This window comes from Lissotriton helveticus, chromosome 3_1 (assembly GCF_964261635.1).
Source record: "Lissotriton helveticus chromosome 3_1, aLisHel1.1, whole genome shotgun sequence".
NCBI classification, from domain to species: Eukaryota; Metazoa; Chordata; class Amphibia; order Caudata; family Salamandridae; genus Lissotriton; species Lissotriton helveticus.
The window spans coordinates 536,114,954-536,129,144 of record NC_136061.1 but is presented as its reverse complement, the minus strand read 5'-3'; the positions used below and the strand labels follow the sequence as shown (position 1 = coordinate 536,129,144).

The window sequence follows — 14,191 nt, the reverse complement described above, 5'->3', positions numbered from 1 at the left end:
TATTCACCAAATACATATTACACGCCTGCTCGGCTGCACCGATTACACTTGCGCAACACTGTCTGCTGTGATAGATGCGGGGCCGGAGATGCTGATTTTGGACACTTGGCCTGGGACTGCCCGCCTGTTCAGGAGTACTGGAGGGAGGTGATGCATGCGCTAGATGAAATGACTGGGATACATGTTCCTGACGAGCCCCTTACTGCTCTCTTAGGATATACAGAACAGGTTCCTGTCAGGGTACGGAGATATGTCTCCTTGCTTCTTTTGATGGAGAAACGACGAATAGCCTGTCGCTGGGGACGGGCCGAGCCCCCAAATTCAAGGACTGGCTGAGTGACCTTATACATTGCCAAGAACAATTGCACATCTACGCAGAACTTATGCCACCCTCATCCCGCCCTAGGGATATATGGGCTCCTCTTCAAACGTATCTATTGGCACATACCGACTCTGGGGACACAGATTTTGACCCTGAACGAGTGGTGGACGGGGGAGGTGACGGGGAGGGGATCGCAGAGGAGGAGGCTTCCCGGTCGTAGGGATGTGCTGACCTCTTCTCAACATGGTCTGTGATACTAGGTGTTAGTGGCAATGTTACTGTGACTTATTATTTTGCTGGTTTAGGGATTTTGGTTGGAGACCTGAGTTGACAAGCGTACGCCTTGCATGCCCACCTGACGCGGCCGGTTCTTTGGGGGTTGTAGGCGGCATGCTGTGTTCGCCCCCCCCCCCCTGTCTTTGCATATAAAGTCGACGATTGCTGTGCCGGCCCGATGGGATGTAGGCACCCTGCTGTGTCAAAGTTACAGATGTCAATAAAGGTCGGTTTTGAAATAAAAAAAGAAAAAAAATACACCATACAAAATAGAACTAGACTCATTTCAAAAGGTTAACAGCGAACGGCACATACTCCTTTGGGATGGGTCAGTTCCCGAATGGCATTACACAAGCTCCAGTGCAGAGTATTTGAGGGGGGACCTTGCAGTCCTGGAAATATTACTTGACAACCCAATTGATATCAGTCAACGACTGAGACTTCGCAGATAGAAACAAACCAGCCAACGGGGTAGACCGACAGGCCATGAGAACTCAGGGTTACCCGCCGTACTGTACCGAAAAGGGCTGAAGCGACAATTACCAATGGATACGCAAACAGTGGTTCATACACGGAGCTAAGCTACAAAACTATTGGATTGGGGGGGCAGGTTAACGGAAAGGAACCCGCTTTGGGATAGCGACTTACTTTTAGACAGGTTTAAAGTGGGGGATCTTGGGCATTAAATATTTTGGAAATGTTTGGAGAGGCCAAGCACTAATCACATTTGAGGACCTTCAGAGAGAATATCAACTGGCGAACAGCAAAAGTTTTTGGTACTTATAATTGGGGCACACGTTGAGGCAGCATACATTGGAGGGGGAACAACTGCCAGAATACTCACCCCTTGAGGACAGCTTGATGCTTGAACCTATGAACGAGAAGGGCGATCTTACTCACATATTGGAAATTAGTGAATAATTCCTCAGACCCACTGGGACCCTTAAGGGAGGCGTGGGAGGCAAATGTGGGACTTCTAGAGGACAATGATTGGGTGGGAGCGATACAGAGCCCCAGAGAAATAGCCATGTGTGCATGCTTCACATTGATACAACAGAGGATACTACATAGGGCTTACTCCTCCAGGAAGCTCATGCACCAATTAGGGCGAGGAGAATCAGATTTCTGTAACCTGGAGTGCAGGGAAGTGGGATCCTTCTTCCATATTTTGTGGGCCTGTCCCAAAATCCTATCGTGTTGGAAGGAGGTAACAGGAATCATGGTCAGAGTTACATACTTTAATATCCCATTGGAAGCGCGATGGCAAGAGATATGGTCCAAATATCCCATTGTATGACTGATGCTAGCCTCAGGGGTGGCAAAAAGGAATAGAGCAAGGATGTAGAGAGCTGACACTACTCCCAAACTGGCAGACTGGCAAACTGACTAAGACTGGTGTCAACAAGCCGAAAAGGTGATTTACAAAAGTTGGGGATGCCCCAAAAAGTGGGAGAAAATGTGGGGCTAATAGGGGGCGTACAGGGGTCGATGAGACTATCTGAATTGCAAATGTGGTTCAATCAGTCACAGGGATTTAAGTTGTAACATGAATATACATTGCACTATATTTGTATTGTGGATATGTACCTTCCCTGATTGACTGATTTGCCCTGTCAATCATCAAAGCGTACTTCTGTTCTATCATTATCAGCCATGATTTCCTTGTATAAACCAGAGTTGGTATGCTGAGCAACTGTTAATAAAAAGATGTGTAAAAAAAACAACAACCACTGAGCTCTTGACAGGTGGGGATACAGGATGGTGGTCCACACAGGCTATTCGTCGGGCTCGAAAGGAGTGGGCATTCTCTGAAGCGGTCGCTTCAAATAACTATCCAGAGTACCTTGTCAGACCCACAAGGGCAATATATGTAGCCATATCCGGGAAATGGGAGAATCTGACGCCGAGTATGTGTTCAATATACATCCCACCGTGCCTCTACATTCCCAGACCTGAGCGCCCTGCTGCTCCAGTTGCTCAATGGAGTGCTCCTCAAGGGGGATGACTTTAACCTGGTGCCCAGCGTGGAACAAGACTGCTGCCCCTCCCCAGATGAGAGGGGTCAACTCAAAACCCACTTTCTGACTTCTTAACAGCTCTTGGTGGATGTCTGGTGAACTCACAACCCCAGGAAACAACACTATACTTTCCACTCGGGGAACAAGGGAGCCTCTTGCGAATAAACTACTTCATTACACATCACCAGCAACTTCCATACTACTCACAGGTTAGCCACCTGGCAAGGGGCATAAGAAACCACTCACCACTATGGACAGTGCTTAGCTCATGCCAGTAGGCCGGTAAGGGAATCCGCACAATTGGCTCCTGGTACCTCAAACAACACACGATCCGGGAGGGTCTGAGGAGCATAACGGAACATTACTTCATGGAGAATGTGCCCTCGGTTGACCCGAGGCAAACTGTCTAGCAAGCATAGAACACCACAGTCAGAGGCCAGGAAACTTCCCTCATTTCGGGACATAGATAGAGGAGCAAGAGTCGGATATTCTATGCCAGATACACTTCCTCACATTAATAGATGGCCCGGAGGCGAGACATGCCTTGGCCTTGAAACAAAGTGAGTATAAGGACCGGGTGGCAGATACCGCTAGGGAGATGCATAGAGCGCCTCAACATCGCTTTTATGAGGTAGAAACAAAACAAGCAAGCTGTTGGTACGGCTCAACAAAAGAGAGCAATCCAGGCTTTGGGTGCTAGAAGTCAGGAAGCGCAACGAAGAACTAGTAAAAGGGAGAACTTGCATAGCTTGAGCATTTGCGGACTACAACATGCAATTATAAACCCCAGTCGTTCATATGAAGGCCGAGGATGCCAAAGAGGTTTCTACTTGCTGCACCTATCAGAAACTGATCGGAAATTCTTGCAGTCAGACATTACTGAGGAGGAACTAACAAGGGCTATCAGAGAGATGCATTCCGGAAAGGCCACGGGTCCAAACTAAATTCCAATCGAACTATATAAAACGATGGCTCTAAGCTGGCTCCTCACTTATTAAACACATACAAGGAAAGTAAGCAGCGTGGCTCTTTGCCCTGTTGCCAGAGACTGGCCACCATAGTGGTCATATAAAAAAGGGGAAGTCCCTTGAAGAAGGTGCCTCTTCTATGCCGATCTCGCTAACACCAAAAATGAAAATACTGGCCAAAGGGTTGGCCATGCGCCTGACCACCGCGATACTATCCCTGATCCACCTGGGAGAGTCTGGATTTAGGTCCCACTGAAGTACTTTTCCTCCGGCACCGCCAGGGTGTGTAGGAACAAAGGGCCAACTAGAGTGAACAGCCTCTAGTTCTGTCCCTCAATGCTAAAATGGCATTTGATACAGTGGAATGGGATTACATCTTCGAGGTGCTGACCAAATTGAAATTCGTCCCACATTTCATGAAACGCCTATATTCGGGACCACTGGCACAGGTCAAGGTAAATGGTGGGCAACCCAGAAAATTCCAACTCCAGAAGAGTACTAGGTAGTGATGCCCTTTATCCCTGCCTATTTTTGCTTTTGCACAGGAGCCCTTGGCAGCAAAGATCTGCCAGGACACACTGGTCAGGGGCCTGCAGTGGGAAGGGCAGTAGGAAGACAACGGGTCTCTTTATGCAGACGACAAGCTTCTGTACGTAACGGCCTTAGAGCCAACTCTGGATAGACTAATGCAGATCGGCATGAACTTCAGCAACTATGCCAGATACACCATCAATTGGCATAAATCCTTACCATAACTCCTTTGGGGTCAGATACCACGGCTGCTGCACGATCATGACTCTTTACATCTTTTCAGTGTTCCCTTGTCCAGAGGGTCTCACCTTTCTATACCCATCAGCCTCAGGAGGTGTTTTACCAGTGAGCGCTACATGGAGAAACCAAGCCAGCGCCTCGTTTTCCCGGCATCGGGCGTGCAGTTTCTACCTCTGCAGCATGTTCAGCAGCTGTGCCACCTCTCACGTCTCCCAAGAGGTCCGCAAAACTGCAGGCAGTCGCTAGACAGTCCCTCGCTCTGCCTCAGTTCAGTCACATCTCACCTGCAGGAGAAGCCCTCCATGCAGCTGCCAGGGAGGGCCGATCCAGCTCCCTACAAGAAGCTGTGCTCTATCAGACACACTCCCATCTCACCAGCCTTCTTTTATCCTCTAGGACGCCGTACTATTCTTGTTCCTTGTAAAGCCCTAGGCGCATTTCGGGGGCCCCGGCCAACTGCAGTCCTCCAACTGAGTTCAACAGGGACACTCCACCTGCAGGATTGCGCCACAGCAAAGATGTCTACACAGCCATCTTGTCATGCCCCTGCCCCTCACCCCCTAAGCCCAACCCTCACCATCAAGGTGGTTATCATTGAGCACATACACCTTACACAAGGGCATCTACTACTCAAACACAAACATTCTGGGAGATGTACAGTTAAGCTCCTGGTGATTAAAACACATCATTGTTTAAATCTACTTTTCTACCATACCTGATGCACTACTCTTATCCTTGGGCAAATCCTCCACTTGAAGCTCTCGAAAATGCTTGATGCAAAGTCTTCGATCAATTTGGTAAAGTAACGCTGGACAGAGGTACGTAAACTGATGTGGTGAAATAGGAGAGTTGATGTTGAGACCATAATAATGAAGCAGCTGTGTTACATTTAGACACTGAAAACAAATAAGAACATAAAATAAGCTGGTTGATTTATCCTTTGCTTATAGAGTGCATACCACAATATTTGCAAAGCCAGACATAACTGTGCAATCATCTGCAAGAACGTTCAATGAAACACTGACTCGTGCTCAATTTGAAGTGCTTTACAAGAACCACTATTCCATTTAGTTAAGAGTTCAAATTACACAGCTTCCACAATGCAAATTGAAGGGATGCCTCTTAAATACTATATAACGAAAGAACATTGACAAGTTTATGTTTTCACGTAGTTTCCATCAGTATCCAACGCAAGTCATACTCAGAGCAAAAATGGACAATAAGCAGTTATAGAGAAGGACGGGTACTAGAACATTTAGACACAGACCTACTTGTTAGGAGGAGGAGTGGTTAACTGCTGCCCAATTCTAGCACACGGGGACCCCAAATCAGACTACAAACATTGAAGTCTTTGCCGCTCTTGGAAGCAATGCTGCCAGATTCAGTAAAGACACAACACGAGGAGGACAGAAGCTTAGAGAGGAAGTGCATGAGAGCCTAAAATCTTTTTAAGTTGGAGGACATGGAACTGAGCGCTAACCATGATTCACCATTTCTCTTTTGGCCACATTTTATAACAAACTCAGACAATGCAAAGGCATGACAGGCAGTGATTATGTTAACATATAATGTTTATTGAATTTTCAGTCAAAACAGGGATATCTATGGCAATCGGTTGGGTACATTTAAAATGGTCCATAGTACCCCAAAAAAAGTGTATTCAGAGTAAAAATAAATAAATTGGCAACCAAAATGCCTACCCACTTATCGTGGCTAATGTCAGACCTTGCTTATTATTATTAAAGGTCAGTCACTACATATCGACATATTCACACTCAACTTTAGCTGCCACTATGTGTATCGATGTCTACTAACGGATCATTCCCTCCCTCCCCACTCTCTCTCGTTACAAAACCCTTCCTCCACCATGCACCCCCCATCCATACTTGATATCCTGTCCAACAATCCATAAAATGTAAGGTTATTCAATCCTGTAATAGTGTGGGAATTTAGCTCCACACTGGGGGCATTTTTTAAATGGAGTCCTTTCCATGAGCCGTATGATCGAATGGCATCGATAGGCCCAGCGGCCCGCGCAACGCCGGAATCGAGTATTTGAGGAGCACGTCGAAGATCATGCGATCGAAAACAATACAGTCGTGCTTAAGAAAGTTTGCGCGTCGAAAAGGTTTGGAGAATATGGTGCCGAACCGCAGCGCAGAAGTTACATTCGAACCCAATGGCGGGAAAAAAAAATGAGGATGGAGTCGAAGCCCATGCACATTATTGTCAAGGGAGGAGTCACCTATCTCGTGACCACAACAGACTCTTCTAATACAACATAAAGGTGTAAGCATCCAAGCCCAACACCACATGGCGATTTATGCACAGTGTACAATCTGCAGCTCATATGCCTCGAACAGGATGTTTCATCATTTTAACACCCTCTTCCCGTATATGGTCAATAATAGGAATAGCGTGGACAGATTTTCTGTTCTGATCCTTAAAATCAAATAAAAAGCAGTTGGACTGCTTAACAGGCATAGGAAGGTGAAAACTGTTTGCCGCTCTTTCCATGATGGCATGAAAACCTCCAATGTCCTCCAGAGGAGAATCAGCTGCCTGAGGAACCCAAGGGGACGTTGTTGGGTTTAAATAATCATCCCACTCATCAATGGTAGTGGGTGTCTTAGGGAGTTCACCTTCCTCAGCGACCGTATCGCCGTCATCATCTTGCACTCCTTGATCTTGTGGAGCATGCAAAATATCTTGGTCCTCTGTAGTAGGAATAGAGGGTCCTGCTGTATGCAGAGCAGGCGGAGGAGAGGGTTGTCTGTGAACAGAACTTGCTGCAGTAGGAAAACAAGTATGGTAGACCTTCAGCATAGCTGTCAAGTCCTACACTAATGCCAAGGGCATTTGAACCATGGGCTCTTGACAAGGCAACAAAACTTGAGGCCTTTGCATAGGTTGATAATGCCCATAATACTCCTCATGGTCCTCTTCCTAGTATTTTACATGAAGTTTAGAGGGGCTGCGTGCTGGACTGAACAGCCCATCATCCTCAGATACCTCCAAATACTGTAGACGGCGAAGAGATTTTCGTTGACGAAGGAAAAGTCTTCGCCAATGAATCCGTTGACGAAGTCTGAGGCAGTTTCTTTGTCGACTATGCGGTTTACAACAAAGAGGATGATCTGACAGACTGAGTGAATCTTATGCTGTTTGAAGGAAGTTTTTGGGGGCATTTTAGAGGTAGTTTTTTCTCCAGATTTTTCCTCAGAAGAGAATGTCTGCTTCCCTTGTTTTAGAGGTAGAGTGCATAGTCTCATGGTGGGACTTTTTTGATGACTTTCCAAGTCTCTCAGGAGATTCTTCTGACCTGTCCCACTTCTTAGTCAGCTGGACTGATGCCTGAGAACTACCACTGCCTTCAGAACCACAGAGGATTTTGATTTTAGCCTCTCCAGCCATAGAAGCAATCTGCCTTCCCTGTCCTTTAAGGCTTTAGATGAAAAGGTTCTGCAGATCCTACAGTACTTGACTTTATGAGCAGGGTAAAGGCAATAAATACACTCCTTGTAGGGTTCTTCAAAATGTAGTCTCTTTTTACCACAGGAGCCACATGGCAAGTATAAACTTTTTTTTTAGAAGTATCAGACATTCTGTACTCACTAAATCCAGTAGAAGTAGAAAAACATGAGCATAGCTCAGGGAGATCCTAGTCACACAACGTGTGGTAGAAAATCTGAGGGACATGCCTCTCTGTGAAATGTTCTGAAGGGTGCTTGGAGCCTGACTGGCTGTGCTTCAACTTTGGTTCTTTTTTACAAAAGGACAATGATGGGCTACTGTAGTGACTGTGCAGTCCAATATAGCCTATTGTAATATGTTTTATTTCTGTACATGTTTTATTTGTACCGTGAGAATCCCACTTCGACGGCGGGGATGATTCAAGCATCTGAATCTATGAAAGATCCAATACTGGATAAATGAAAGTTACAAAGCCAATGGTGAGCAATGGGCATAATGCATTCCCAGGGAAGCTTTCTGAATGTTCCCAAGTTGTCTTCAGCAAATTAGACAGCTGCTCGGTCTGGTAGGCTTCACCCTAAAAAGGGATAACAGTGGTATCACGGTAAGTGTTCCCATCACAGTTTTAGAGGAGTACAAGCTGGATTTAGAGAATATTGCCTTAGATACCTTCCACTGACAATGCTAAACCCAATGTTGCTTTCTGCAATCTGTAGGGGGAATAGCCAGATGAGTTTCTTTCAATGAATCAGCCTTTTGGCAAAAGAAATTTGGAGTTGCATTTTGGTCACAATGATACATTAGATGTGCTACGTTTTTATAAATCCTTCATGTTTTCTCTTCTGTAACATTGCCTCGTGTACTCTTCCTGTTAATTTAAAGGACTGTTGTTTAGTAACAAGCCAATACAAGGAGAAGCTGTCACCTTAAAGCAAGCTACAAAGGTGGCAGCCTTAAGGCCAGTGTCTTCGTTAAGATACCTCTGACCCTGAAATTGCTCAAGCACATAAAGGGCATTTAGCGATGGACTCGTGCCCGGGCTGAGCAATGAGGAAAGTGTCTAGGACAGGCTTTTCCAACCTGTAGCTTGTGAGCTAATATTTGCTATACAACTACCTTGCTAGTAGCTCTCCTGTGTGCAGCCCTGCCTACTAAAATAGAAGCTTGTAAATAACTAATTCTAAGCCCCCACCAAAAAGTTATTCACAGTAAATTATAGGTGCAGTATTAACTTTGAAAGTGAATAAGTAATGTTATATTGGCCTCGCAAATGTTTTGCTGCAGTGTGAATTAGTTTACCTTTTAATGGAATAAAATATCAGACAAACGTTCTTGTGTGCTCGCACCACAGGTAGGAACACTCAAACTCACATGCACACAGACATTAGCTAAGACACACACAGACATGTATGAACACGCACGCTTGAGGCCAGTATAGCGTTCTCAAACGGTGCTTCACTGACCTTGGTACACAAACCTACTATTGACAAGGATACACTTCATGTCACTCTGCATGATGGCTTAAATAAGAGCTATGCCGGAGGGGGTGGGCGTACAGGAGCAACACAACCTTTTCTGTGTGTTGTGTTTCAATTATGGCCCGGGTCGTGCGCAGTGCCACAAAGCGCCTCAGTTGCCGCTGTTATGATGCCATGATCCATAACCAACAAGCATTGGCAAAGCCAACTAGTCTCGGCAATCCAAGATGTATTGCCATTGTCAATGGTATTGTCTTTTCCCAAGGAGAAGGTATGTTGAGGGTAGTGTTCAAAGTCATCCAAAGAAAGAATGCATAAAGTTCATAGAGTGCACTGTATTTAAAGTGTGTAAGCAGAGTATACAAGTAAGTGTGAACAGTGTGCAAGATGTCCACATCAGTGACTGTGAACTGATTTTAGTGTATGAATGGGTAAAGTGACAGTCCGGGTGAAAAGTACAGTGTGTGCAATGGAAACAGCATTTTCAGTGGGTGCCTTGCATACAGTGCGCAACCTGCTTGTGGTGTGGTGTACAAATCAAGTGGCCGGCTGCAGTGTGTACTGTAATAACAGTATGCATACTGGCACAGTGAACACCTTGTGCAGTGAGCGGTTACAAAGTATACAGTGTGCAAAGCGCAGTGTTGGTGTAGGGTGTTCAGATAGCAATGCAACACCCTGTGGGTGCAGAGATGCAGCCCATATGAATGATATACTGTATAGTGATTTCATGTCCTATAGCATGCTCAGTGAGTGAATAATGTAAGAGAGTGGGTGGGATTTACAAAGGTGTTCATTGCTGTGAATACAATGAAGACCTTCTGTGAGAAGCTGGGTGTCTCTTGTAGAACCCCACCCCTACTTTTTGCCTGGTTTTTGATGCAACTTTGAGTGAGGTGTACTGGGTCCCTGATAACCAGATTCCCAGAAACGGTGTTCTTTCCCTAAATATGGATCACAATCGGCACAACTTCAGCTTTCCCTGTAAGTGACTAGTAAATGATAGCCCTGGAACCTAGGGCATGGATACTGAAGAGGGTCCTCTGGGAGTGCAGCACTGGTTGTGCCACCCAAGGGACCCCTCGCCAAGGCTATGCACTCTGCCAATGCAGGTTGCATGTCTTGGTGCAGGAAAAAATGAAGAGTCAAAATGGCACACAGCAACACAGGTGGCGTATCTGTTGCTCCCCAGAGGCTTGACCTGTCTTCCCTGGAACTTTGAGTACAGTATCCTTCGTTGGAGCCGCTGGTTCCAAACCCATGTGCACTGCGTCGACGTGACGCTACAAAGGCTTAATGGCTCTGCACTCCAGAGATCTTCAAGCTACAAGAAGCTCCAGCCCCTCATCTCTCAAAGTACAGCGTGCTCCATGCAACCCGAGCATCATGGGCCTCCATCTTTGGTGAGCTGCGTGAGGTCCCATTGCGACTCCTGTGCCTTCGGGCTGTGGGTCCTCTCGAGGGTCTTCTTTTGCTTTGGTGGGCTTGCCTGCTTGCTCGGGCCCTGTTCTGACTGTCCTGCATGTTGTGAGTCCCTTAGACCTTGCTGGTGCCAATGATTGCATCTTTTTGTCATCCATGCCAGTTAAGGCTACCAAGGCTTGTTGGTGTTCCCGCCAGACAGGACCACCTGGACACCGACATCCGATAGCTCATGTATGGATACTGGTTATCATTACCGCTTGGACACCTCTTAGTGGCATAGACTCCGTCCCCTCTGCTTGCAATTCACCTCTTCAAGAGTCCACCCTTGGAAGCAACTGGACTTCTTCACCAACTTCTCCCAAAGTATTTCTTTCAGAGTCTCCCATTGTTGTCTACAGTAGGTTCCGACGACACTTCATCCATATGTACCCGACGTCCCTGGTGCAGGTAACTAGGTTCCTGGGGCATCCAGTTACCTGGGGGATCCATGGGTGAGATGGCGGCTCTCCTACCTTGCATCCTACAAAGGGTTTCTTCGGGGTCCTCTGGGAAGGGTAATTTTTCTTTAAAACTGCAATCGCGACTTATTCATTGACATTCGTTGATCACGCAGCTGTATTTCCACTCTGCACACAGCCTCCTTGAGGTTCCTTAGTACATACTTACATTGGGTGGTTCCTGGTCCCCCAAGCTCTTACAAGTCCTTTGGACCAAGTCCCGTTTTCCTTTGCAGTTTGCATTCCACTTATTTACTGTATGGTTTGGTCTACCCCTAGAGACCAGTGTATATGTGAGCTACTTACCGGATTTCTTTGAAGTATTCATATGTGTATTATTGATATCTAAAAATATACCTAGTGATTGTGTTATGTAATAAATATCTTTATTTTTCATAAACACTGTGTGGTTCTTTTTCATCTAATCTACACCATTGATTAAATGTTGTAAAACAAGCTACTTTATACTCATTCAAGATAAGCCTGAAGGCTGCCCTCCACAGCTACCCCTAGGAGAGCTTTAAAGTTAACCAAGACCACTAAAATCATTATAGGAGTTGTCTGGATTAGTGCAAGGTGCATCACTCCTTTGTGTGCACCATATACTAAGCCAGCCTTGTATACTATAGGATAGCATATCAGCATTAGGGCAGCCCTGCAGCTCTGCAGGAAACGCTCAGCCTCCACTAGCACCCGCTCTACCAAGTAGACAGCACCCAGCACAGTGCACCTCGCAAAGAATGGCATCGCAAGAGAAGATGGAGAACCAAAGCCTGAACCTAGAAAGCGACTATCATGGAAACAGAGGTACAAACAAGACCACTGGGGATGCCTGTAAAATCCCTAAGTGTGAAATACTGCTGGCAAGGGACAAAGCCAAGGCGATGTAATAACATGGCAGCCACCTGGGAGTGGTTTTACCCAGCTAGAGTATCAAGATGTTACAGATACCACCTGACTACCAAAATCTCTGCTTCCTGTGTACATGTAGCAATATTGATGTAGCTCAGTCCAAGCAATGACCACCCCACCATCCGCCCAGATCAAATTCTTCCTTTTTGCACTGTACATTCTAGTAATTTTAACACCTCCTTGCTGGATGGCCACTTCATCCATGGACCACATACGAAATCCGCTTCATAGGGAGAAGCGATTAAGGAAGTAAATATTCTCAAAACAACGAATTGGAAGCTGACTAAAAGACCAGTTGTTTGGGCTATATATCTGCACTCTTACTTTCCCAGGAGTACGGTGATTGTTTTAACAACAAATAAGCTGGCTTGTCAATATTAATATCAAGATTTACCGGCCTATGTACAGAGGAGGTCAAAAGGAGTGAAAACAGGACCAATAGTGTAAATTGCTTTTCAGCAACGAAACAGATACTAAAATGTTGAACAGTAGAAGGTTAAACCGAGCAATAGGCATGACAAATGCATGCCATGAACAAATGGAGGGAAAGAATAGGAGAGCCAGACGGAGCAATAGGAAGCTTATGGGTGGACTAAAGCCCACAAAGTAGACAGTATAAGATCTGTCTAGCTGAGACCTAACAAAATGGGACCCTCCCATGTGTGAACAAGGAAGATATTTCAAATCAGATTGCAGAGGTGCTATTTGGCAGCAAGCACCATCTAAACTTTAAAGCTAACACTAAGCAATACAGAGCACATTACCGAAATGAGATCCTGTTGTCACATTTAGAGAGACGCCTCTTTCATGTGCAGGACACCACTGTGAAAATTCTGCACCTTGGCCACAAAACTTTTTGCAGCACTAAGCTGCTCTACTTCTGGATTGTTCCCTTCATGTGCGGTGGGGGCCTCGATCATACAGACTAGGAGTACAGACGAAATGTCGTGACTCAAAGTGCTTGACAAGGCAAACATCTAATGGCTGCTTGATGGGCTGAGCCAAAGTGTGATTGATGATGACAACAAAGCCAGTTGCTATAGAAGGTCATACCCATTTTTCCCTATCTACGTATACTGTTCTGTGAGCTGTTCCAAAATATGAATGATGGTGAAAGTAACCAATGGCTACAGGGGGTTGACCTAAATCCCCTCTGTGTGGATCTGTATATGTATTATTGTTATGTATTATTATTGATAACAAGATCTGGAGAAACAGCTAAAGGTTTCTCTAGCCCAGACTTAAAAATCCAAACTCCAAGACATACTCAGGACTGTCATGGGGCAACTTGAGAGCTGTACATTTTCAATTACCCATGACTGGAGGGATGTCTGTTGTCCCAGTGATAATCATAACACCCCCCCCGCACCCCAAACATAAAAATCTGCGAGCAAGGTAAGAAGGAGTAGTTTCTTACCTGTAACTCCAGTTCTGTAGTAGGGGTATCTCTGTTATAGTCATAATCTAGTGAATAGTCCCTCTCATGTGCAGGGACCCCGGAGCAATCAAAAATAATCTCTTATGCTGTCTTCTTTGCAGTACTGCATAGACACTTAAGAGAGAATTAAAGACTGATAATGAAGCCTATACATGCAAGGCTACACTGTCCAGTACTTCAACTAGAAATGCAAAGGATATTCCACCAATATCACATTTAAACCTGTCTGCCAGGTTTCACCATGGAAAACACCCCCCCCCCCCTTCACCAAATCCTTGGAATGAGAGAGGAAGGACATCACAGACAAGCCCCCATAGGCTGCCATTATGTGGCTTAAAAAGGGATACCGTACCTTTAAGGAAACTTTCCAGAACTCTCCTGGTATCCCAAAATGCACAGCAACTCCCTCCACTTTCAGTTCTTTTTGGAGGTGTATACAACTAGACCTGTAGCATTCATCATTGTATCCTTTTCTCCGCCGGGGAGGAGGGCGGGCGATTATGTCTATAACAGAGATACCCCTACTACAGAACTGGAGTTACAGGTAAGAAACTACTCCTTCTGCAGTAGGGGATCTCTGTGTATAGTCATAGTCAAGTGAATAGAATGGCA

General features: G+C 45.7%; 1 protein-coding gene across 4 annotated transcripts in view; it reads right to left on the bottom strand.

Moving 5' to 3' along the window:
- Window positions 1–14,191, bottom strand: part of SLC39A10 (solute carrier family 39 member 10) — a 455,594-nt gene that overhangs the window by 366,941 nt on the left and 74,462 nt on the right. For all 4 annotated transcript variants that reach the window (XM_078680416.1, XM_078680415.1, XM_078680418.1 and 1 more), the window contains one exon: window positions 5,071–5,251. In XM_078680416.1, the coding sequence (XP_078536542.1) occupies window positions 5,071–5,251 (181 nt within the window). The remainder of the gene's footprint in view (window positions 1–5,070; window positions 5,252–14,191) is intronic.